Source organism: Panthera pardus, unplaced genomic scaffold, assembly GCF_024362965.1.
Source record: "Panthera pardus isolate Hobbes unplaced genomic scaffold, ASM2436296v1 HiC_scaffold_27, whole genome shotgun sequence".
Classification (NCBI taxonomy): Eukaryota; Metazoa; Chordata; class Mammalia; order Carnivora; family Felidae; genus Panthera; species Panthera pardus.
Genome location: NW_026526843.1, coordinates 3,816,188 through 3,842,402, shown reverse-complemented (window position 1 = coordinate 3,842,402; position 26,215 = coordinate 3,816,188). Strand labels below are relative to the sequence as shown.

Sequence of the window (26,215 nt, the reverse complement as noted above, 5' to 3'; positions counted from 1 at the left end):
GAACATCTCTTGATGACACCTGTTTTCTTTCTCCCTCCCTCATTCATTCCTTCAACAAATATTAAGTGCTTTTTGCATCCTAGACCTTTATTCTCTTCCTTATCTGTGTTCTTTTTACTTTCTGAATTTTCTTTACTTATTTTTCTCCTTCCCCTTTTTTCCTCCCATCTTTACTGTCTCAATATTATGTTTGAGAAATAATGATACTATTTGGGAAGGCATTTAATGTGAGAATATAGATGAGGGGAAGGGTTAGAGAGTGTTGTGGATTTATGGGTTTTGAATGGGACGGTGTTATCCATATCATCTAGTTTCCCATTATTTCCTCACTTAAAGCATGTCTAAAGAGCTCTTAACTAGTCAAGAATAATACCAAGCTTGGGTTGATGGAGAATTCATCCATGGTGACAGACTTCATTCTTCTTGGCTTGACAGACAACCCTCAGCTTGAAGTCCTGCTATTTGGAGTCTTACTTATTGTTTATACTGTCACTATGTTGGGGAATCTAGGCCTGGTGATCCTGATCAGAGTCAGTCCCTGCCTTCATACTCCCATGTACTTTTTTCTCTCTAATCTGTCCCTTCTTGATGTCTGTTTCTCTTCCATCACGATCCCAAAGACTTTAGCAAATTTGCTATCTAAGTTGCAGGCTGTTTCTTTCCTTGGATGTGTGACTCAAATGGGCTTGTTCATTATCTTTGCCTCTGCTGAATGCAATCTTTTGGCTTCCATGGCCTATGACCGATACACTGCCATCTGTCACCCATTGCTCTACCATGTCACGATGTCTAGAGTCCGTTGTCTCCTCTTGGTAGCAGGATGCTACTTTGGGGGGTTAGTTAACATGGTTTCTGTGACAGCTTCCATCACACAACTGTCATTCTGCCAACCACGTGTCCTTCCCCACTTCTTCTGTGACATCCCTCCACTGTTGGCACTGGCTTGCTCAGACCCCTGGATCACGCAGATACTGGTTGTTGGCTGTGGGGGATTCACCCTGGTCACCTCCATTGTGGTGATCCTTGTCTCCTACATGTCTGTCCTAATGACTATCCTGGGAATTCCTTCAGCTTCCAGCAAACAAAAAGCTTTCTCTACCTGTGCTTCCCACATGACTGCTGTTGGCCTGTACTATGGAACAACTATGTACACTTACTTGCAGCCCTCACAACGTGGATCCCAAGCAGGAAATCAGATGGTTTCAGTGTTTTATACAATGGTGATCCCCATGTTAAATCCTCTCATCTACAGCTTGAGAAACCAGGAAGTAAAAGCTGCCTTATGGAAAATATTGAAGCAGAGTCCCTAATCTTCCATTCTGTGTCTCAAGAATGTAATATGTTCTATGAAGATTTGCCTACAGTTCTATTCATAGTGTTTTCCTCGCATGCAAATAAAGCCTTTTTAAGAACAATTGAATTGCTCTGGCTAAGTGTTTAGAAGTAGTTGTTTAGATAAACAGCAACACAATAGGAAATTAAGTGGAGAAAATAATGTGTATTGTCCGAAGCAACTGTCTGATAAGAAATATTTTAAGAGGGAAATATGTATTTAGGTATGAATATGTCAATCTGAGTTGTAAACTGGTATACAACACTAGTCAAAAGTTAAAATAATTCCATGATAATAAGGTTAAAAAACAGCGTAATTTGACTATAAGTTATAGAAGAGAGCATGAAAGGCAACCAAGATGCAAAAGTCTTTGCTTTACCATTCATGGGTTTATATGGAGGGTTTACTTGGTATCCCTTAGGCTGAATTAAATTCAGTCCATATTTTTCAAAAGGACTCAGAGGACTCCTAGATGTGTGTTCTTCAAATGCTGTGTACCATCAGTGCCACTGTGAGGCTATAAAATGTGAGCCTATATATGAATTCACATGTGCAATTATTGAGATTTATAAGGGTAAATCTTTTTTTAAATTTTTTTAATGTTTATTTATTTTGAGAGAGAGAGAGAGAGAGAGAGAGAGAGACAGAGCTTGAGTGGGGGAGGGCAGAGAGAGATGAGGGACACACAGATTTCAAAGCAGGCTCTAGGCTCTGAGCTGTCAGCACAGAGCTGGACCTGGGGCTCGAACCCAGGAACCGTGAGATTTGACCTGAGCCGAAGTAGGAAGCTTAACTGCCTGAGCCACCCAGGCACCCCTATAAGGGTAAATGTTAAAGATAGTAATACTCAGACAAACAAGAGACTAGGTTTGCTAATTAGAGTAGGATTTGAAAGATTCTTTGTAAGGGACAATGGACCATTGATTAGTGGGAATTCTAGGCCTGAATTACAGCAGTGATTTCTTTTGTATGTAAATACTAAGAGGACTATTTGTATGCAAATTATAAATGAGCCAAGCCTGAACATACTTCCAACAGACAACACAAGTGTGAATAGAACCTGAATTAATTTATTAGTCAGTCCATGGCTAGCCCTCAGAATTTGAAAAGATGCATGAAATTTGTAGATATTACTATCTTGTCTAAATATATTGAACAACAGGCTGTCTATAAAAGCATATCATCCTATACCTGAAGACTATGAAAACTTAGTATCTTTTATAGTTGAGGAAACCAAGTCCTGGAGAAGAGAAAGTGACCAAGATCAAACAGCTAGTTAGGGGGAAACAATCAAATTGGTTCAAGCTGCAAGAAAAAATGGAAAGAAGTATTTATTTATATCTAGGTAAGACACAATTTGGGGGCCCTTAGATGGTTCTGTTTCTGCCTCTATTCCCCCAAACTTTCTAGCTTTAGTAGCCATCTGCCAAAGACTCCTAAGCCCCAGTTGTGATGAAGCGTGGTTTACTTGGTAACCACGTGAAAACCAACCCCCTTAGACTTCCAGATCCTTATATATCCAGCTACCGGCTGGAACCTCTGCTTGAAAGTTCCTTGGGCACTTCAGACTTAATGTTCAAAACTGAACTCTTCTAAACCTGCTCCTCCTTTTCCCCTGCCCCCTATGTAAATTAATGGCACAACCAGTTTCTTAAGCCCAAAAGCTAAAGTTAGTCATTGACATTTTCCTTCCCCTCAACTCCCTACATTCAATAAATTACCAAATCCTGCCAATTCTACTTCCCAAGAGCCTTTTGAAGTAGTTTCTTCCTCACTGCCACGGGCACTGTCCCAGATCGCGATATGCACTCCTTTCTTGCCTAGATTAGCAAAATAATCTTTTATCCCTTCTCTCTGAATCCACCCTTGATCCTACTAAATCTACTTTTCACATAACAACCACAGTAGTTTAAATGTAAATCCAACCAGATCAGCCTTCTCCTACTCTCCACAATGCTTACAACTCTTCCAATGCTCTTTTTGTCTAGAAGATAAATGCCAAATTCTTATGTTTGACATGTAAAGCTTTCCATATCCTGTCTGTCCAAGTCCTATCCATTTTATAAAGTCCAAACTTAAATCCCATCTTTTTTCTGGATAGCTTTTCCTGATTTTTCAGACGGAAGTCAGGATTCATACCCTGTTTTCTCATTGTACTTTGCACCTCTATTGTAACATTATGACGCTTGGCCTTATGATGAAATCCTCTGCATTTTTTTCAGAATTTATGTTTTGTTCACATACACTGAAACCTTTCCAAAGGATGGAGACATATTTGGTTACTTTTTCATCTCCCACCCTGGGTCTAGCATAGAGCCTATTACCAAGAAAGACCCAAAAAACATTGGCAGAGTTAAAATTCATTCATAACTAGCCTTTTTACCTGTTTATTTCATTTTTCCATCAGGTATTCTTATATCCTATTGTGTAATGGAAGAAAAGTAGAAAATTTACCTCCTGGGGCATGAGCTTCTAGCCAAATCTCCTGGTTTTGTAGATGTTTCTTGTTGACATTCACCCCATAATGGCGATCCTGAATCTCATCTACATTGTCCTTATCTTTCAGCTCTATACACCCAGGTGCTTGCCCTCCAAACCCTTGTCCTCCCTGGATTTCTGTCCTTCTCTGGCCATGGGTCCAACCAAACACATGGCAGATGCTTTCTGGAAGAAAGATAATCCTCTTTGTAGGGTTCAAGGTTAAAGAGTCTCAGAATCAGAAATCAGAGGTAGAAGGGCTCATAGAGATCATTGAGAATGATGGGTTTTAATTTTTTAAACACTGTAATTATTTCTTTAAGTTAAATCCAATAAAAGAACAAAAATATATAAAACATCAAAGTGAGTGGGACAGCTTTAGCTGGAACCAGAGTGAGACTCCTATAGCCCCACTGTCGAGCACTGACCTCTCCCGCTATGAAGCGCCTCTCTAGAAACTCAACCACAGTTTGGAAACACTAGGTTAATCAAAACTGCTCTTTTCACATATGAGGAAATAGTGTCCCCAAGGGAAATCAACATTCTGGAAATCACCCACCTAGTCAATGGCAGAGGTAGATTTAGAATTCAGGTCTCCTGATTCATACCCCAGAATATAATCTACTATCACATTTTCATAGGCCCCTCTCATGATATGAGATACTTAACACAGCTGGGAGGGTGGGATGAAATGGGCCTCATTAGACAAGACTGAACTGCACACATTGACTTAGTATCTATCTCCTTGGCACATAGCAAAGTCTCCTACCCTCTAAACAGCTCCAGCAAGACTAGAGACAGCTACAACCTCATCATCTTTCACAATTTCCATGTGAGAAGTGGTGGATCTCAGGAGATACCAAAATACTTCAGCGATGGACAGTCCTTGCAGTCAGCACTGGCCAAATAATTTGTTGACCCAGTACAAAATGTAAATGTGAAGTCCCGTATACAAAAAGCAAAAAGATGCCATTAAACACCCTCAAATATAAAGGTTTTTCATTTCTACTGCAGTCTCTCTTTCAATCTGTCATGGTGCTTTAAATTTGCGATTTAGGGGCGCCTGGGTGGCTCAGTCGGTTAAGCCTCTGACTTCAGCTCAGGTCATGATCTCGCAGCTCGTGAGTTTGAGCCCCGCATTGGGCTCTGTGCTGACAGCTCAGAGCCTGAAGCCTGCTTCAGATTCTGTGTCTACCTCTCCCTCTGCCCCTCCCCTGCTCACACTCTGTCTCTCTGTCTCTCTCAAAAATAAATAAACATTAAAAATACATTTATGATTTAGTATCACACACTCGAAGGCACAGGGATACCTGTAGGGCAAGGGCAACCACACACAGGTTCCTAGTGACTCGACCCTATGACTCAATGCACGTGTGTATGGTCCCCTGGCCAGTTTCCTCCTCCCGAAAACTGCCAGACAGATGCATTTTACCCTGGTCAAGAGTAAGTCGAGCCGGGCATATCCCCTTCCCATTGGCCAGCTGCTCCCACCCATGGTGGACAGGTGGCGACCACAGGTAGTGCAACCTCTGCACCAGGATGCACTAGGTACCTGGATCAGGGTGGGCAATGAACCCTGCTGAGTCATCTGCCAAATGTACCATGGCACTACTACCCTGGGGCCAGGATGGCTATTACCAAAACCAACCCTGAGACGTTGCAGGACATATATGCCTAACCCTAATCCTTCCAAGGCTCTTGCCCAGGCCCCTGAGAGTGAAGGCTTGCAGCTGTCACTGGGTTTGACAGAGAGAAAAAGGCTGGGTTGGGTACTGGGTATAAAGGGGCAAGGAAGTGGGTAGCTGAGAACTGTCTCAGGGAGGTGGAGAGGCAGTGAAAGATGTCTCTGTGCTAGCAGACTCTCCAAGCTCCCAGTGCATACTCAATTGGCCCATCACACTTTGGATTTCACTTACAAAGCACAAATTCAAATTATTAAAAGTTTAACACAGTAACGTTAAACCCCAAGTGCAAGGACCTTCTGAACTCGGGCCCTGTACCACTGCAGAATTCACATGTCCATGAAGCCAGTTCTGCTTAGAGAGAGGGATTTCTTTTACCTTTATCAAGCAGTATAGTGTAGTGGTTAAGGATACGACCTCTGAATGAGACTGCCAGACTTTGAGACCCATCTCCCTCACTTCTTAACTCTTTGACCTTAGACAAGTTACTTTTCTATGTCTCACTTTCTTCAACTGTACAATAGGAATGGTAAGATGATCTATCTTACAAGGTTGCTGTGAAGTTTTTATGAGGTGATGCATGCACATTGGTTAGAATGGTGTTCAGACATAGTATATACTCAATAGATCTTTTTATTATCATTTTTTTGCTTCTAGGATTCCACATTTTTCAGATATCCAATACAGGCATTAGGTTTTGTTTGCTCTGGATCTGCTGAAGGCCTGTGTTCCAAATGGTATTTACCCAGCTTACACTGCATATAATCAGATTGGATTCTCCAGTGTCCTCTCTGGCTTGAGGGGAACTCCACCAGATCTGTACAAACTGAGTGACCCCCGGTCAGTTGTCACTGGTACAATTTAGAGTTTTTACTTCCACAGAAGCAGGACCCATCAAAGTTGGTGTTAGGCCTTACTCAGCTTGGTCTCGGGACTATCAAATTCAGCCTTGGGGACCTCGCATCCAGTTCTGCTGCCTCTCCAATAGGCTTTCAAGAAGAGGTTATCTTCATTATCTTATAAATAGTCATTCCTGGTTATTGGGCTAATGAAAAGACTATCCAAGGCAAACTCTGGTGCCCCCATCCCAGTCCTGCTGCCCCAGCACCAATCATTAGGGTCATGGACATGCAAGGGGACTTGGAGTCAGAACAAGATCTGAAACCAGTGGAGCTTAGGGGGATGAGGGATGGTGAGTGGAGGAGAGCCTCTAGAAGTTAAGGCAGCAACGCTGTCCCCTCAGGGGTTATAAGAGAATAATCGTTGACCTCTTTCTGCATCTGCCATTGTTGCTAGAGAAGCTGAGCCGTGCTATCCAGGGAGCTCTCAGCACACCTCCACGCCCTCCATCCCACCCTGTACTCAGGGTGGTCTGAAGTCAGCTTCGCGTGGGGGGTGGGCTTCTCCAGCTCTTCTGGGCTAGGTGTCCCTGCCGGGCACTGCTCTCGGTGGTGTGCTCAGAGCAGGATCTGGTCCTGGGCTGTCTGACTGAAGGATCCTGCTGAGATAGTCCTCTGCCTCATGAACTTGGCCAGAGCCAGTCGTCAGGCTGAATGTGGGGGCCTGAGCAAATGCACAGATGCTGGGGGACGGGTAGTTCTGGGGGGCCCAGTGAAAAATCCTGTAGCCCTAAAGGCTGAGCAGCAGAGTCCACCTGGCTGCGTGGTTCCCAGCTTATTGTCTAGGGCAAGGACATCTTAGGGGGTCCTTTGTCCCAGAGCTGACACTTCTGTCAGCCACTTGGGCTTCTTGGAAGAATCTGGCCAGGGGCATCCCATTCAAGGAGGAATGTCCCAGGCTGGCCACCTGGCTATTGAACAGCCTGCTGGTCAAACCTCTGTGGGAGACTGGCTAGAGTAAACCTGCAATCCCTACAAGGGGAGCATTCCTGGAAGTTGGAACTAGCTGAGGTCTATCTCACAGTGCACTAGTGGAGTTCAGGGATCCGGAGCATTAAGCAGGGGCAGTAGAAGAGGCAGGATCCATTTTGTACAGTCCTGAGAACATGGATAGGCTAGGGTTAATGTAGAATAGAAATAAGCAAGTCCACGGGGGTGCCTGGGTGGCTCAGTCCCTTAGGCGTCCGACTTCGGCTCAGGTCATGATCTCGTGGTTTGTGAGTTCGAGCCCCGCATTGGGCTCTGTGCTGATAGCTCGCAGCCTGGAGCCTGCTTTGGATTCTGTGTCTCCTCCTCTCTCTGCCCCTCCCATGCTCATGCTCTGTTTCTCTCTCTGTCTCTCAATAATAAATAAATGTTAAGGAAAAAAAATTTAATAAAAAAAAGAAATAAGCAAGTCCATGAACAAATGATTTATGAGTGCACATGGCATGTGTCAACTGATTCTAGGCAGTATAGTAGTACAGAGAAGGGAATGGGGAGAGGTGGGAGATACCAAAGGAATAGAAGGCCCTTTCTCTTGGGGAGCATAAAATATGGAGAAGAAAACGTTTAAGCACTTAAAGAAAAAGTCAAATGAAATGGGTTTTACTATAAGGTTTTTTTTTTCCCCTGAAAAGTGATATGTAAAATGATACTTTCAAACTCAGTTAGGTCCCACTGACTTCTGCTTTAATTTTAGAGATAAGTTCCTACTTAAAGAGATGTAACCTCAATTCAAAACAACAATAAAGGTGTTGATTTCTTTTCAGTAAGAATTGCCACCTTTTCCACACATGCTGGTTGACCCTGATAACGAAATGAATTATCTACAATTACTTTTTACTTGATTATGGAAGAATTACATGTTCATTATTGAGAAATTGAAAAGTATGAAAAATCTAGAAGAATATATAAATCAGCACCTAGAAAAAACCACAAACACTTTGGTGTACATCCTTTTAGTCTTCTGCTTTTTAATACATGCATATGTGTGCTTATGTGTGTATAGCTGTGTTTGTAGTAGAATAATAATGGTAATACTATTTTGTACTATGTTCTTTTCACTTAAAAATATATTAGAAAAAATATGCATGTCAGTAAGCATTCTTCCACTTAAGTTTAATGGTTGGATAATACCCCAGTGTATGGATGAACTCTCATGATTAATTGGTTTTTTTTTTTAAAGTTTTCATTTAAATTCCAGTTAGTTAACATAAAGTGTAATATTAGTTTCAAGTATACAATGTAGTGATTCAACATTTCCATACAACACCCGGTGCTCATCACAAGTGAATTCTTTAATTCTTATCACCTATTTTACCCATCTCCCAAAGCCCAACCCTCTGGTAACCATTAGATTGTTCTCTATACTTAAGAGTCTGTTTCTTGGTTTGCTTCTGTCTTCCCTCCTCCCCTGCCTTTGCTCATTTGTTTTGTTTCTTAAATTTCACATATGAATGAAATCATATGATATTTGTCTTTCTCTGACTGACTTATTTCACTTAGTGTTATACTCTCTAGCTCCATCCATGTCATTGCAAATGGCAAGATTTAATTCTTCTTTATGGCTGAGTAATATTCTGAGTAATATATATATCTATATATTTATATATAAATTATTTATATATTTATATATATTTATCACTTCTTTATCCATTCATCAGTCGATGGACATTTGGGCTGTTCCCCATAATTTGGCTATTGTAGATAATGCTACTATAAACATCGGAGTGCATGAATCCCTTTGAATTAGTATTTTTGTATTCTTTCGGTAAATACCTAATAGTGTGATTGCTGGATCATAGGGTAATTCTATTTTTAACTTTTTGAGGAACATCCATACTGTTTTCTACAGTGGATGTACCAGTTTGCATTCCCACCAACAGTGCAAGAGAGTTTCCCTTTCCCCACATCCTTCCCAACCCCTGTTGTTTCTTGTGTTTTTGATTTTAGCTATTCTGACAGGTGTGAGATGATATGTCATTGTAGTTTTGATTTGCATTTCCTTGATGCTAAGTGATGTTGAACATCTTTTCATGTGTCTGTTGGCCATCTATATATCTTCTTTGGAAAAATGTCTATTCGTGTCTTCTGCCCATTTTTAATTGGATTGTTCATTTTTTGGGTGTTGAGTTTGATAAAACGTTCTTTATATATTTTGGATACTAACCCTTTATCAGATATGTCATTTGCAAATATCTTCTCCCATTCTGAAGGTTGCCTTTTAGTTTTGTTGATTGTTTCCTTCACTGTGCAGAAGATTTTTAGCCTGATGAAGTCCCAATAGTTTATTTTTGCTTTTGTTTCCCTTGCCTCAGGAGACATATCTAGAAAGAAGTTGCGACGGCCGATGTCAAAGAGGCTACTGCCTGTGTTCTCCTCTAGGATTTTTACCATTCAGGTTAACAAAGAACTTTGAATAGACTGATATAAAGAACATATGGCTAACAATAGCTTCTATCAATATGCTCAAAGCAAGAAATAAAATACGTAATTTGGAACCTGACTGCATTTTGTTAAATGAATAAATAGGAGCCTAGACTTAAAGGATTTACTAGGAAAATTATCTTCTATGATCAAATCTCATGTGAATACAAAGGCTTTAAATGAAACTTTTGTTTGAACAGGTAGAAAAGAGAAAAGGCTGATATTCTGAAAGAATTTACCAGACATTTTGTTCTCAGATTATGTAGTTTAATGTGCACAATATCTCAGTGTAGAGCAATAATACCACCAGCCTATGCCAACTCAGTGAGTGTCCATCCCATGTGTGGAAAATGGTGAAGCATGAAAGAGTCTTGGTTCTATAACCTAAGCTGAGAGTAGTCAAGTGGGAAAGCCAGGGCAAGAAGGACTTCTGCTTGCCCTGGAGCCAAGAGCCTTCTGAGGATGGAAAGGATGATGGATATTTATGGATGTAGTGCAGAGGGGATTAAAGGCTTCCAAATCACAGAGAAGGAGGAGAGCCTACCGGCTTGACCAAAGGAGGAATATCATAGAAGTGGTCAATAGTGGAAGTTGCAGAATGGAAGGAAGAACATGGGGGCTGGTAAAGACACCGGAGTTGATAGCCCCTCTGGTGCTTTGGAAACAGGTTGAATAAGACACTGGCCATGTGCACCATGAATGGAGAAATCTAAGCAGGATAGAGAGATAAATGGGGACTGACCCCAGAGATGACCAGCCAGTTTCTCGACTATTGGAATAGCATAGAGGAGCATAGGCAGCCCAAAGTAAAGGATGAAAATAAAGGTAAATCTTAGGAGTATCAGTCATCTTTAGAAGGAACATTGCCGGCACACTGGAATTTCTTTCCATAGTTCCCAAAAGGCATCTGAGACAGACCTCCTAAGACACAAAGTCAGGGACATGATACATATTCTGGTTCAGTCCTCTAGCTTTACTTCCTAATAATACTCTGAATTGTCACAAAATCAGGATAGACAATTTACAGTTATCCCAAGGGGTAAAACCAATTCACATCATTTAAAATTCATTTAAAGTGATGTTTAATTAACATAATATTTAATTCTACTTTAATTACTTTTAAGAACCCACATATTGCTTTGGAGAATTAGTGAAATTAGAAAAAATTAGTGTGTCATAATGTGGAATATGTTGGAAATCATTAGTTTAAACCATCTGGATATGTGGCTGTCTCCATTCTGCTTGATAATTGCCAGCATTGAAGACCCTGCATCTACCCACTCTCCCTTCCACCCACCACCAATATATACTTTCTTTAACTTAACAATATATACTTTTCTTTAACTTAACAAGCCAAAGGCAATATAGACTCTGTTTCCTCATATATAACCCAGAAGTAACCACAGTTTCTTTCATTCTGGATTATTGTGGGAGCTCAGTAAGATAATGTACACAAAAGGTATTTCATAAAAAAATTGCCACTACTAGTCAAACTCATACCTAAGAAAATGCCAGGCAGTAGGTCTTCATTCACACAGTGGAAAAAACAAGAAGCAATAACAACGGCCACTAACAGAAGAAAACTATGAGAAACCTTGCAACTCAGTTCTATGAAAAAGATCCAATGGGTAGCAGAATTCAAATACTTCTTTAAATTTTTAATGTTTATTTTTTAGAGAGAGAGTGTGTGTGAGTGAGTGCACACAGGCGGGGTAGGGGCAGAGAGAGAGAAGGAGACACAGAATCCACAGCAGGCTCCAGGCTCTGAGCTGTTAGCACAGAGCCTGACGTGGGGCTCAAATTCATGAACCATGAAATCATGACCTGAGCCGAAGTTAGATGCTTAATTGCCTGAGCCACCCAGGCACCCCAGAATTCAAAGACTTCTTAACTAAAGAATACGATTTCCACTTTCTTACTCTCCAGACACCAACACCACCTGTAATATCTACCAACATTAAGCCTGTGATGTTCTGGTCTTAGGTTCCAGGAATACAAGCGGGGCATTTTCCAAACTATAGAGCCCTTGTGAGTGAGAAATCCCAAGTAGGGAGAAGCAGGATCTTGGATGAGATGTTACTACTCTTTTCTATCTGATTGCAGGTGATGGTGGCAAGATAGTGGCAGATGAGAGAACATAGCTTCAAAGGATGAATCATCCTTTCTTCAAGGGTTGCATATGATTTCCCAAATCCCGTGCATAAATGGGGCTTTGTTATTTTTGCTTCAATAAAGAAAGGATAATCTCATTAGGCACTTTCTTATCTTCTTTCTCTAATCTCACTTTTCCCTTATTTCTATCTTCTGTTTCTCATATAGAAATAATAGAGGAAAGAGTGGGGATTTTGAATCCAGACAGGCTTAATATCTAAACTCCTTGAAGTCTTCATTTTTTTGAAACCACCAGCCTTCATATCCTTTTTGTCTATTTCCTGATCCCTTCACCACTTCTCTTTCTCATGACTTTCCTTTGTGTCTAGGTCTCTGTTACTTCCTTCAATAACCAGTTTATTGGCAAGGATGTGGAGGAATTGGAAACTTCATCAACTGCTGGTGGGAATGTGCAATGGTGTAGCCACTGTGGAAAATAGACAGTTTCTCAAAAGGGTTAAACATAGAGTTACCATATGACCCAGCATTTCTACCTCTAAGTCATATCCAAGAAAAATGAAAGTATGTACAAAAACTTGTACATAAAGTTTCATAGAAACATCATCTATAATAGCCAAAAGACAAAACTGAGTGTCCATCAAAGGATAATGAATAAACAAAATGTAGCATATACAGATAATGCAATAGTATTCAGCTTTATGAAGTATGAAAGTACTGGGGCCCCTCGGTGGCTCAGGCGGTTGGGCGTCTGACTCTTGATCTTGGTTCAGGTCATGATCTCATGGTTCATGAGTTTGAGCCCCACGTGGGGCTCTGCACTGACAGCGCAGAGCCTGCTTGGTCCTCTCTCTCTCTCCCTCTCTGCCCCTCCCCTGCTCTCTCTCTCTCTCTTTCTTTCAAAATAAATAAACTTAAAAAAAAAATGTAAGGACAGAAGCACTGATACATGCTATGGCATAGATGAACCTTGAAAGCAGCATGCTAAATGAAAGTAGCCAGATACAAAAGGCTGCATATTGTACAATTCCACTTATATGAAATGTCCACAATAGGTAAATCTATAGAGACCGAAAGTAGATTAGTTGTTGCCAGAGTCTGGGGGTGGGAAGATGGAATGGAGATTGACAAAAATATACAGAGTTTCCTTTTGCGGTGGTGAGAATGTGCTAAAATTAGATTGTGGTGATGGTTGCACAACTCTGTGAATATACTAAATATCAATGAGTTGTACACTTTAAGTGAGTGGATTTTACGGCCTGTGAATTATATCAATAAATCTGTTAAAATCATAAAAATTGTCACATTCTCACCCTTAGTAGTCAATGACAATATGTATCAAGTCACTATGACTGGTTTAGAATAATAAAGATTTCCCTGAATACTATGGTTGGATGAACATTTCAGAAGGATAGATATCTAAACAAAATTATTTTCTAGATTTGGGGGAGGAAAGAGTCTGTTAACATCATGGACCAAATTCAGGTATGTAGGAGTTCAGAGTCTGCACTCCTAACCTCTTATACTCTTTACTCCAAATTTTAATGAGCACAATTATCAAATAAATCATTAAAATTAAGTTAAAAAGCAATCAGTATAATTACTACATTAACAGAAAAAAATTTTACTATGTTAACAGAAAATGAAAAGCACTTGTTGTGATGAGAACCAGGTGTTGTCTGTAAGTGATGAATCACTAAATTCTACACCTGAAACTAATATTACATTTTATGTTGACTAACTGGAATTTAAATAAAAACTTGAAAAAAGGAGAAAAAAAAAGAAAAGGCAGGGGCGCCTGGGTAGCTCAGTCATTTAAGCGTCTGACTCTGGCTCAGGTCACGACCTCACAGTCTCACGGTTCATGGGTTCGAGTCCCGTGTCAGGCTCCGTGCTGACAGCTCAGAGCCTGGAGCTTGCTTCGGATTCTGTGTCTCCCTCTCTCTGTGCTCCTCCCTAGCTTTCTCTCTCTCTCTCTCAAAAATAAATAAAACATTTTTAAAAATTAAAAAAAAAGAAAAGGCAATACATAGAATGAGAGAAAAAAATTGCACGTTGTATGTCTGATAAGGGTCTTATCTAAATATCCAGAGTATACAAAGATGTATGAGATGTATCACTCTACACCCACCCATTAGGTTGTCGTAATTAAACAGACATATAATAACAAGTGATGGCAAGAATGTGGAGACATTGGAATTCTCATACATTGCTACTGGCAGGTAAAATGGTTGCATCACTTTGGAAAACAGTCTGGCAACTATTTTTTCCCTTTCCCTTCCCCCATGGTTTTATTTTAAGTTTCTCAAGATCCACATATGGTGAAAACATATGATACCTGTCCTTCTCTGACTGACTTATTTCACTCAGAGTAATACCTTCCAGTTCCATCCACGTTGCTACAAATGGCATGATTTCATTCTTTCTCAATGCCAAGTAGTATTCCATTGTATACGTAAACCACATCTTCTTTATCCATTCATCAGTTGTTGGACATTTAGGCTCTTTCCAAATACAGAGAGCAAAGTGAGGGTGGATGGGGGATGGGGGAGAGGGGAAAATGGGTGACGGACATTGAGGAGGGTACTTGTTGGGATGAGCATTGGGTGTTGTATGTAAACGATGAACCATGGGAATCTACCCCAAAAACCAAGAGGACACTATACACACTGTTAGCCAATTTGACAATTAATTATATTTTAAAAAAGAAGAAGAAGAACAGTTCTTTTACTTTTTGGAAAAGACATCAGCCATATTATTAAACATGGTTTTAGAATCTCAACTGGGTGTCTGGGTGGCTCAGTCAGTTAAAGGTCAGACTCTTGATTTTGGCTCAGGTTGTGATCTCGTGGGTTCGTGAGCTCGAGCCTCGTGTGGGGCTCTACGTACTGGAGGCATGGAGCCTTCTGGGGATTCTCCCCCGCCCCTCTGCCACTCGCATTTTCTCTAAGTAATTGAACTTAAAAATATTTTAATGAACAACAACAAAAAAAAAGGAAAACAGTCTGGCAGTCTCCAAAAGATTCAACAGAATTACCATATAAACCAGGAATTCTACTCATAGGTATATATCTAAGATAATTCAGAACATATGTCTATACATAAACTTGTACATAAATGTTCATAGCAGCCCTATTCATGGGCATACTAGCCAAAATGCAGAAATGGCCCAAATGTCCATCAAATGATGGATGGATAAACAAAATGTGGTATAGACATACAATACAATATTATTTGGCAATAAAGAAATGGAGTCCTGATCCATGTTACAACATGGATGAATCTTCAAATCATTATACTAAGCAAAAGAAACCAGTCACAAGAGACCATATAGTCTATGATTCTATTTAAATGAAATGTCCAGAATGAGTAGATCTAGAGACAAAAAGTATACTAGTGGTTGTCAGGGCCTAGGGGAGAGTAGACTCAGGAGTAACTGCTAATGGCTACAAGGATTTTTTGGACGGATGATGAAAACATTCTAAAAACTGTGACGATAGTTGCGTAACTCTGACAGTATAGTAAAAATCATTGAATTGTACAACTTAAATACATGAGCTGTATCTAAGTATATGAATTTTGTCTATATAAGGTTGTTATTCTTAAAAAAGATCGGTCTATCTAGTTCTGACTAGGTGTTATTATAAATAGTATCCTTTTTAGAAGGATTTCCTTTTTGGAAAGACTCCCTGAGGCTGACATTTCTAACCAGAAAGAAATAATGGAATGTTTGCTTCATAAAAGCAAGTTCTACTTCTAAATAAATTCTATCTCTGCTTCATAAATGATACAGGGTAAATTTAAAAATTATTTTTAAATACCACATGCACATGATAAAGCATTTTTAAATGGTAGTGTTATACAGTGAAACATTTCTCTCTCATCCACCTGTCTCCAGTCCTCCATTTTTTCCCCAAAGAGGCAAGTAACTATTCTTATGCATTTTTATTCAGCTTTCTATGTTATAAATATGTAAAAACATGCCTTTGGAAAAATGTAAAAGGTACTTCACTGTACACACTGTTCTGTACCTTAATTTTTTCACTTAAAATTGTACTTTGGAGAGTGTTCTGTATCAGCTATTCCAGTTATTCTATTCAGACATAAACCCCAAAAGAGAGACTTAAAACAATGACAATAATTTATTATGATCACGGATATGGGGCTGACCGGACTCCAGCAAGAGGTTTGCACTCAGGATCCCTCTTGTGGTTGCAATCAAATGGTGATCTGGGGTGGAATCGTTTTATATCTCAAAGGTTTTATCACCTAACACATCTGGCACCTGGGGTCAAGTACCGATTCCCCTTCAGGCATATTTCCTTCCCTTTTGGTTTCTCTGTGTTTCTGCCTCTCTCTCTCTCTCTCTCTCTTTCTCTCTCTCTCTCCACTCTTCTGTTCCCTCTTTCCCCCTCCCCTGTTATGTTGGCTTCATGGTAGCCAGGCTTCATGCATGGTGACTAGATGCTCCTAGAGCAATTGTTTTAAGAGAAACCTGCAGAAGCTACATGATCTTTTCTAATTGAAGCCTAGCCTCAAATGTCATGCACCATCATTTCTGTTGCATTCTTTTTTTAAAAAAAATTATTTATGTTGAGAGAGAGCACAAGCGCATGAGCAGGGGAGGGACAGAGAGAGAGAGGGAGACAGAGAATCCCAAACAGGCTCCGCACTATTAGTGCAAAGCTGGACAGGAGGCTGGAACTCCCAAACCCTGAGATCATGACCTGGGCCAGAATCAACCAACTGAGCCACCCAGGGGCCCCTGGAGTGACAAGAATTCTTGAACATGTATTCAGTCTACCACAACAAATGATGTAGAGAAATCTTAGTTTTTGATTAATGATTGTATGGTATTTTGTAGTATGAATGCACAGTAACAGAATCAGTCCCCTATTAATGGATATCTAGGTAGTTTTCCATCTTTTGCTTCTGCAACAATGTAAAATAAATATCTTTGTACATAAACCTTTGAAAATATGTGTAGGGTATCTACAAGATAAATTCATCAACCAGAGTTGCTGGGCAAAAAAAAAATGTTACTTCAAAGACTTGTTACACCTCCACTAACGATATATGAGGATGCTTTTCTCACATGTTTTTGTTCATGTAAAATGTTATCAAACCTCTTAATCTTGGCTTTACACTTGTTGTATTTAAAGATATTTTCAGTTGTCTGTGAACTGTTGTTTATTTTCTTTTGCCCATTTTAAAAGTAGGTTGTTGGTCCTTTTCTCATGGACTAGTACTTTTTATATGTTAAGGATATTAGCCCTTGTGAAAGGTGTTGCAAAGATTTTCCCCAGTTTTATATTTTAAACTTTAATTATTATACCAGTATTTATTATGCTAACAATGATAAAATGCTTAGTATTATAATCTTATTATAAGTTATAGTAATTTTTCAAAGAACAAGTTTTTGTTTCATTGATTTTCTGTGATGTTTTTCTCCTTTCAATTTCATTGGTTTTTGCTTATGTCTTTGTTATTTCCATCCTTATGCTTGCTTTGGGTTTATTTTACTCTTCAGTTTTGTGTTTCTTGTGGTGGGAGCTTAAATCATTGCTTTGAGACTTTTCCACTTAGCAAAAATAAACATTTACTGCTATAAATTTCCTCTTGGCACTGCATTAGCTGCATTCCACACAAGTGTTTGAGGAATTTTCTGTTATTTTTATGAATTTTTTCTATATTGGTTACATTATGGTTAAAGAACATATCTGTATGATTTCAATTATTTTAAATTTGTTGAGAATTCTTTTATTACCAAAGATATGGTCTCTTTTGGTGAATGTCCCTCAGGTAAATTATTCTATAAATGTCAATTAGACAAAGTTAATAGTGCTATTCAGGTCATCTATACCCTTACTGATTTTCTGCCTGCTTGCTCTATCAACTACTGACAGATATTGAAGTCTCCAGCTATACTTGTGGACTTGTCTATTTCTCCTTGTTATTCTACAGCTTTTGCTTTGCATATTTTGTACCTCTTTATTTGGTGTGTATATATGTAGGGGTACTGTGTTTTGTGAATTGACATTTTTATCATTATGCAATGTCACTCTCTGTCACTGGTAAGTTTCTTTGCTCTGAAGTTATATTAATATGGCATCTTTGCTCTCTTTTGATTTATCTTAGCATAGTATAGCTTTTTCCATCTTTTTCCATCTTTTTTTACTTTCAACCTATTACTACCTACACTGTTAGATTTGAAGTAAGTTTCTTATAGATACCATATAGTTGGGTCATTTTTTTTAGTTCATTTTGCAAATCTGTCTTTTAATTTGTGTATTATGTCATTTACATTTAATGTAATTACACTATGTTAGGGATTAATCATACCATTTATTGTTTGTTTTCTCTTTGTTTATTTTTATCCCTGACTTCCTTTGTGTTACTTGAACATTTTTCAGAATTTCATTTTGATTTATTATAATGTTTATATAACAAACTTTATACACATCAAGCAGCAATTCCCCATTTCTACTAACTCCCAGATCCTGGCAACCACCATTCTATTTTATGCCTCTATGACTTTAACTACTTTAGATGCCTCGTGTGGAATCCTGAAACATTTGTCCTTCTGTGACTGGCTTATTTTACTTAGCATAATGTACTCAAGTTTCATTCATGTTGTCATATATGACAAGATTTTCTTTTTTAAGGCTGAATAGTTCATTATCCACTCATCTGTCTATAGACATTTAGGTAGCTTCTACATCTTGGCTACTGTGAACAATACTGCAATGAACATGGGAATGCAAATATCTCTTCAAGATTCTGATTTCAATTCTTTTGATAAATACCCAGTAAGTAAGATTGCTGGATTATATGGTGGCTCTATTTTTAATTTTTTCAAGAATTCCATATTATTTTCCATAGTGGCTGCACCATTTTACATTCTCAGCAGTGCACGAGAATTCCAATTTCCTCACATCCTCAACAACATTGTTGTTGTTGTTGTTGTTGTTGTTGTTGTTGTTGTTGTTGTTTTGATAATAGCCATTCTAATGACACCTTGCTCCTAAGGTATGAGGTGATGGCTTATGTGGTTTTGATTTGCATTTCCTTGATGATGAATGATGTTGAGCATCTTTTTGTACATCTGTTGGCCATTTGTATGTATTCTTTGGAGAAATACCTCTGTGAGTACTTTTAAAAATTAGGTTTTATTTTTTTGCTATCACATTATATGAGTTCCTTATATATTATGGATATTAACCCCTAATCAGATACATGATTTGCAAATATTTCCTCCTATTCCTATTCCATAAGTTGCATTTTCACTCAATTGTTTCCTTTGCTATGAAGAAGTTTTTTAGTTTGTTGTTATCTCACTTTTCTACTTTTCCTTTTGTTGTCTGTGCTTTTAACATCATATCCAAAGGTATTTGCCAAGACTAGTGTTATGGTTCTTCCCCTATGTTTTCTTCTAAGAGTTTTATTAGTTCAAGCCTTATGTTTAAGATTTTAATCCATTTTGAGTTGTTTTTGTATATGGTGGAAGATAAGTGTTCAATGTCATTCTTTTTTGCCTGTGAATATCAAGTTTTCCCAACATAATTTGTTGAAGAGACTTATTCTCTCCCCACTGTGGACTCTTGGCACCTTTGTTGAAGATCAAGTGACTACTTATGTTGGAGTTTATTCTGTTTATTCTAGGCTCTTTATTCTGTTCCATTGGTCTATATGTCTGTCTTTATGCCAGTACCGTAATGTTTTGATTACTGTAGTTTTGTAATGTGTTTTGAAATCAGGAAGTGTGTGGCCTCTAGCTCTTTTCTTCTTTTTAAATATTGCTTTGGATATTCAGGGTCCTTTGTACTTCCATATGGATTTTAGGATAGCTTTTTCTATTTCTGTAAAAAATGCCATTGGAATTTTGGTAAGAATTGCATTGAATCTGTAGATCACCTTAGGTGGTATGGATATTAATATTTTAACAATGAACGTTAATATTTTAACAGTATTAAGCCTTCCAATCCAGGAACTTCCACTCCATCATGTCTTTCTATTTATTTATGTCTTCTTCAGTTTCTTTCAGCAAAGTTTTGTAGTTTTCAGTGCACAAGTCTTTTGCCTTATTGGTTAAGTTTTTTCTGAAATATTTTATTTTTTGATGCTATTGTAAATGGGATTATTTTTCTTCTTTTTTGGATTGTTCATTGTTAGTGTATAGAAAGACAACTGATTTTTGTATCTTGATTTTATATTCTGTAACTTCACTGAATTCATTAATTAGTTCTAACGTGTGTGTGTGTGTGTGTGTGTGTGTGTGTGTGTAGTCTTAGGATTTGTTTGTTTTTTCTTTTAAATATAAGATCATGTCATTTGCAAGCAGAGATAGTCTCACTTATTCCCTTTCAATTTGAATGACTTATTTCTTTGTCTTGTCAGATTATTCTGCTAGAACTTCTAGTACTATGTTGGCAAGAGTGGGCACCCACGGGACGCCTATGTGGCTCAGTTGGTTAAGTATCCTACTCTTGATTTCAGTTCAGATCATTGTCTCAGAGTTTGTGAGTTTGAGCCCCATGTCAGGCTCTGCGCTGACAGCACGGGGCCTCTCTCCCTCTCTTTCTGCCCCTCCTCCACTCACGCTTGCTCTCTCTTAAAACAAATAAACTTCAAAAAATTTAAAAAAAAGAGTGGGCATCCTTGCCTTGTTCCTGATCTTAAAAGAAAAGCTTTTAGTTATTATTATGTTAGCTAAGGGTTTTTCATATACGACCTTTATTAAGTTGAAATAATTTTCCTCCATTCCTAGTTTGAGTGTTTTTTCATGATGGTGTTGAATTTATCAATTGTTTTTTTCTACATCTCCTGAGATGATCATGTGATTTTTATCCTTCATTCTGTTGATGTGGTGTATCTTATTGATTGAATTTCATATGTGGAACTATCCTTGCATCCCAGGGACAAAACCCACTTGGCCATGGTGTACCATGTGCTTTTAATGTGCTATTGGATTAGATTTGCTAGCATTTTGTTGAAGATATTTGCATCTGTATTCATTAGGGTCATTGGCCTGCAATTCTCTTTACTCAGAGTGCCTTTTTTCTGGCTTTGGTATAGAGATAGTGCTGGCCTCATAAAATAAGTTTGGAAGTGTTTTCTCTACCTCAATTTTTTGGAAGAATTTGACATGAATTGGGATTAATTTTTCTTTAAATATGTGGTAGAGTTGACAACTGAAGCTGTCTTGTCCTTGGCTTTTCTTTCTGGGATGTTTTTGATTACTGACCCAATCTTCTTACTAGTTATAAGTCTCCTCAGATTTTCTATTTCTTCATGATTTAGTTTCGGTAGGTTGTATAGCCTTCTTACCAGTTATAAGTCTCCTCAGATATTCTATTTCTTCATGATTCAGTTTTGACAGGCTGTATGTTCTTAGGAATTTCTCCTTTTCTTCTAGATCATTCAATTTGTTGTCACATAATTGTTCACAGTAGTCTTTTATAATCCTTTTGGGTTTTGTGGCATCAGTTATAATGTCTTTTATTTCTGATTTTATTTGAGTCATCTCTCTTTTTTCTCTTAGTCTAGCTAAAGGTTTGTCAATTTTGTTAATATTTAAAAAAACAACTTTAGTGTAATTGATTTTTGTATTGTTTTTCTATTGTTTATTTCATTTATTTTTGATCTTGCCTTATTTCCTTCCCTCTGCTAACTTTGGGCTTTGTCTTTTTTCTGGTTTCTTGAAGTGTAAAGTTAGGTTGTTTATTTGGGATATTTCTCTTTTATTAACGTATGCATTTATGGCTATAAACTTACCTCTCAGTCCTGCTTTTGCTGGACCCCATAAGTTTGGGTATGTTATCTTGTGTTTTGTTTTCATTTGTCTCAAGATATTTTCTAATTTGCTTTTTTATTTCTTCTGTGACCTATTGGCTGTTCAAGAGTATGCTGTTTAGTTTCCATATGTTTGTGAATTTTTCGGTTCTCTTTCTGCTATTGATTTCTAGTTTCATTTCACTGTAGTCAGAAAAGATACTTGTCATGATTTCAATCTTCTTGAATTTGTTAAGACTTGTTTTGTGACCCAACATGTGATTTATTCCAGACAGTGTTCCATGTGCTTAAGAAAAATGTATATTCTGCTGCTGTTCAATGAAATATTCTGTATATGTCTGTTAGGTCCATATATAATGTTTTTGAGTGTATCTTTGTATAGTTGTCTTACTGTTGGCAACAGGCATTACAGTATATATACATAACTTACATAAGTCTACTGGTGTCAACATTTTACCTATTCAAGTGACGCTTAGAAGGATTACCTCCCTTTACCCCCATTTACCTTCCTTCATTTATTATATAATTGTCTTAAATATTTCCCCAACATATTTTAAATGTTTATTTATTTATTTTGAGACAGAGAGAGAGAGTGAGTAGGGAAGGTGCACAAAGAGGGAAAGAGAGAGAATCCCAAGAAGGCCAGCACGGGGCTCAAATCCACGAACCATGAGATCATGACCTGAGCTGAAATCAAGAGTCAGATGCTTAACCGACTGAGCCATCCAGGCACCCCTCCTCTACATGTTTTGAGAACCACATTAGGCAGTGTTAAATTATATCTGCCCATATATTTTCTCTTTCCATTGTTCTTTCTTCCAAATATTCTAAAATTCCTTTGTTTAACATTTCCATTCTGTTTAAAGAACTTTCATTAGCCATTCTTTAGGGTAGATGTACTGGTGAAAAATTATCTTGGTTTTCCTTCATTTGAGAGCATCTTGATTTCTCCTTCTTTCCTGAAGGATATTTTTACTCAGTATGCAATTCTGAGTTGAGAGTTCTTTTCTTTCAGCATTTGAAAAGTATTGTGCCACTTCCTTCTGCTCTCCATCATTTCTGATGAGGAATGCCACTTCATTCTAATTGCTTTTCCCTTATTAATAAAGGTGTTGTTTATCTCTAAAAGCTTTCACAATTTTTTCTTTGTCTTGAGTTTTCAGAAGTTTATCATAAAATGTCTTGCCATGAATATTTTTGTGTTTCTCTTATTTAAAGTTTGTTCTCCATGAATCTATTTTATGTCTTCTGCCACATTTTGAAATTCTTAGCCATTATATCTTCAAGCTTTTTGCTTTTTACTTGAAACTTCACATTTTCAAAACCCCATCCTCTTTTTCCACTCTTCTGAGACTGCAATGACAGGAATGCTAGTTCTTTTCTTATAGTCCCACATATTCCTGACGTTCTGTTCATTTTTTTAGCTCTATTTTCTCTCTGTTGTTCAAATTGAGTAATTTTTATTGCTGTATCTTCAAGATCACTGATTCTAACATCTTGTCCATTCTTCTCCTGAGCCCATCTATTTACCTTCTTATTACAGCTATTGTATTTTTTAGTCCTAATATTTCCATTTAGTTCTTCTTTATACCTTCAATTTATTTGCTGAGAGTTTCTATTTCTTTGTTGAGACTACCTAATTTTTTCATTGGTTTCAAGAGCGTTTGTAATTTTCTCTTGAAGCATTATTATAATGATTGCTTTTAAATCTTTATAAGATAATTCCCAGATCTCTGTTATCTTAAGGTTGGCATCTGCTGATTGTATTTTTTCATTTAAGTTGAGATGTTTTTGGTTCTTGGTATGATTTTTAATTGAAACCCAAATATTTTGGTTGTTATGTTACAGTACTCTGGTATTTATTTATTTATTTATTTATTCATTCATTTATTTTTAAGTAATCTCTGAGCCCAACATGGGGCTCAAACTCACAACCCCAAGATCAAAGTCACATACTCTATGGGGAGCCTGGGTGGCTCAGTCACTTAAGCATCTAACACTTGGTCTCAGCTCAGGTCATGATCACACAGTTCGTGAGTTCAAGCCCCGCATCAGGCTCTGCACTGGCAGTTGAAAGCCTGCTTGGGATTCTTTCTCTCCCCCTCTCTCTGCCCCTTCCCTGGGAGGGGTGCTCTCTCTCTCTCCCTCTCTCTCTCTCTTTCTCTCTCAAAATAAATAAAAAACATTAAAAAAAAAGAGTCACATGCTCTACTGACTTATCCAGCCAGGCTCTCCCTCGCTGGATTTTATTTAGATCTTGTGTTTTAACAGTCTTCCTCTGATATTGTTCTGATATGAGAAGGATCCTGTCCTATTACTGTTAGGTAGGGGTGGAAGTTCATGTTCCCACTGGGCCTCTATTCACACAGAGAGGGTGCAGATAAGTTCCTCATTATCACTCATCACTGGTTGGGTGTGGGAGTTTGAGTTCTCTACTAGGCCTCCAATGATACTACACTGACTGTATGGGAGAAGGACATCTCCTTACTGCTTCCCATGTGGTTTCCACAGACACTGTGAATGAAGAGGACATCTCATTACTGCCAAGTAGGGATGAAAGTCTTGACTCCCCACTGGTCTTATCTGACACCACCCTGACAGGGTTGCCAGGGCACCTTTTTATAACCTGGGGAAGGTGTGTATCTACAGTTTTCATTTGGCCTTTGCAGGCAGGAATGGGAATGGAGCCAATGATTTTCTGTGGTGTGTGGCCAAAGTAGAGCACTTATTTTATACACATTTCTGTTGTGTTAGGCTACCCCTTTTCTGTTCCTTTAGCTAGGGATAGTAGGCTTTTCTTATTGCTTTCTTTTCTTTTTTTTAATCAGTGTCCATTGGTATTTTCAGATTTCCAGGTTCTCCATTACGTAGGCTGAGAATATGAAGAATAAAGAATACCTAGGTAACTCTCTGTAATGCCACTCCTTCAGTCTTGAGGTCCCAAGCCTGTCATTTTCTCTCCATCTTCCAATATTTTTTTTCAATATCTTTATGGTACACTACACACACACACACACACACACACACACACACACACACACACTAGTATTTTGTTTTCACTCTTTAACTTGAATCTTTGATCCACCTGAAATTTATTTTGGTGCATGGAGTGAAATTAGAAGTCAACTTTATTTTTTCTAGTGGGAAATCCATTTGTCTCAGAATTATTTATTAACTAAATCATTTTTTCTTTTTCCTACTTATTTGAAGTGCCATCTTTTCCATATACCAGATCCCAATATGATTTGGGTGTGTTTTTGGCTCTTTATTTTGTTTCATTAATCTCCTGAATGATTGCTACATGTTTTAATAGCTTTACCTTCACTTTACAATATATAAAATGTTGTATGCTGGCTCCATTTCATTTTTATTCTTTTTCAGAAAAGCCTAGGTTATTCTTCAATGATTTTTTTTCCAGAGAAAGTTTAAAATAAACTTGATTAACTTAAAATTCCTATAATGATGGATATTTGTCATTATACATTTGTCTGAATCTAGAGAATGTACAACACCAAGAGTGAACCCTAAGATAAACTATGGACTTTGGATGATTATGATGTGTGAGTGTGGGTTCATTCTTGGTAAGAAAAAAGCTGTACCATTCTGGTGAGTGATGTTGATAAAGGGGGAAGCCGTGCATGTGTGGAAGCTGGGAGTATATGAGAAATCTCTGTAGCTCCCTCTCAATGTTGCTAAGCCTAAGACTGCTTTAAAAAAAGGTTGAAAAAATTCTTAGTGTTTCAACAGAATGATGTAAATATTATATATGAATTTAAGGAACAAAATACATCATCCCATCCATTAAACGACTTTTATGACCCAAAACAATGTTTTCAATTTTCTTTATATAATCCCCGTACTTTCTAGTTAAGTCTATTCCTAGAGTCTGTTTTTGTTTCTTTTCTCTTATAGTTGCAATTGTGAAATGTTATGTCTTTTGTGACATTTAAAATATGTGTTTATATATGAATCTATTGTTTTTTAATTTTTATTTTTGTTTCATACATATCATTGATTTCTGCTATATTTTAAAGAATAAAATCTGCTTATTCTTAGGTAAATAAACTATAAGTTTAGATTAATTTTGAATGATATTATAAATCTTAATACAGAATACTTGATAGTACTTTTCTGTTATAGAAAAGGTGATTTCAAAATATTTAAGGTTCTTATTCTTTTCTATCTTACAGTATATTTATTCTAATGATCTTCTTAGGTTTAAATTAGGAAGTTGTGTGGTAGGCTTATGTTTTGATAGTTTATTTTGAAAATTTCAACCTTACTAAAAAGTTGAAAGAACAAAGAACTCCTGTATCCCCTTTACCCATATTACCCAATTGTTAACATTTTAGCATATTTGCTCCACTTCTCTCTCTCTCTCTCTCTCTCTCTCTGTAGACACACACACACACACACACACACACACGCTCATTAATCTTTTTATGAGCCAATTTATTTGAAAGCATGGTTCAGAAATTGTGACCAATCATCCCCAAATACTTCAGTTTGTACTT

The 26,215-nt window shown here is 37.8% G+C and overlaps 1 protein-coding gene across 1 annotated transcript; it reads left to right on the top strand.

Moving 5' to 3' along the window:
• Positions 1–386: 386 nt before the first annotated feature.
• Positions 387–1,310, top strand: LOC109253704 (olfactory receptor 1052-like). The gene has a single exon (XM_019426913.2). It carries the CDS (start codon positions 387–389, stop codon positions 1,308–1,310), a length of 924 nt encoding a protein of 307 aa, XP_019282458.2.
• The last annotated feature ends 24,905 nt before the right edge of the window (positions 1,311–26,215 follow it).

Excerpts from the sequence above, each read along its gene's own strand:
- LOC109253704 (XM_019426913.2), top strand. The coding sequence starts at position 387 with ATGGAGAATTCATCCATGGTGACAGACTTCATTCTTCTTGGCTTGACA.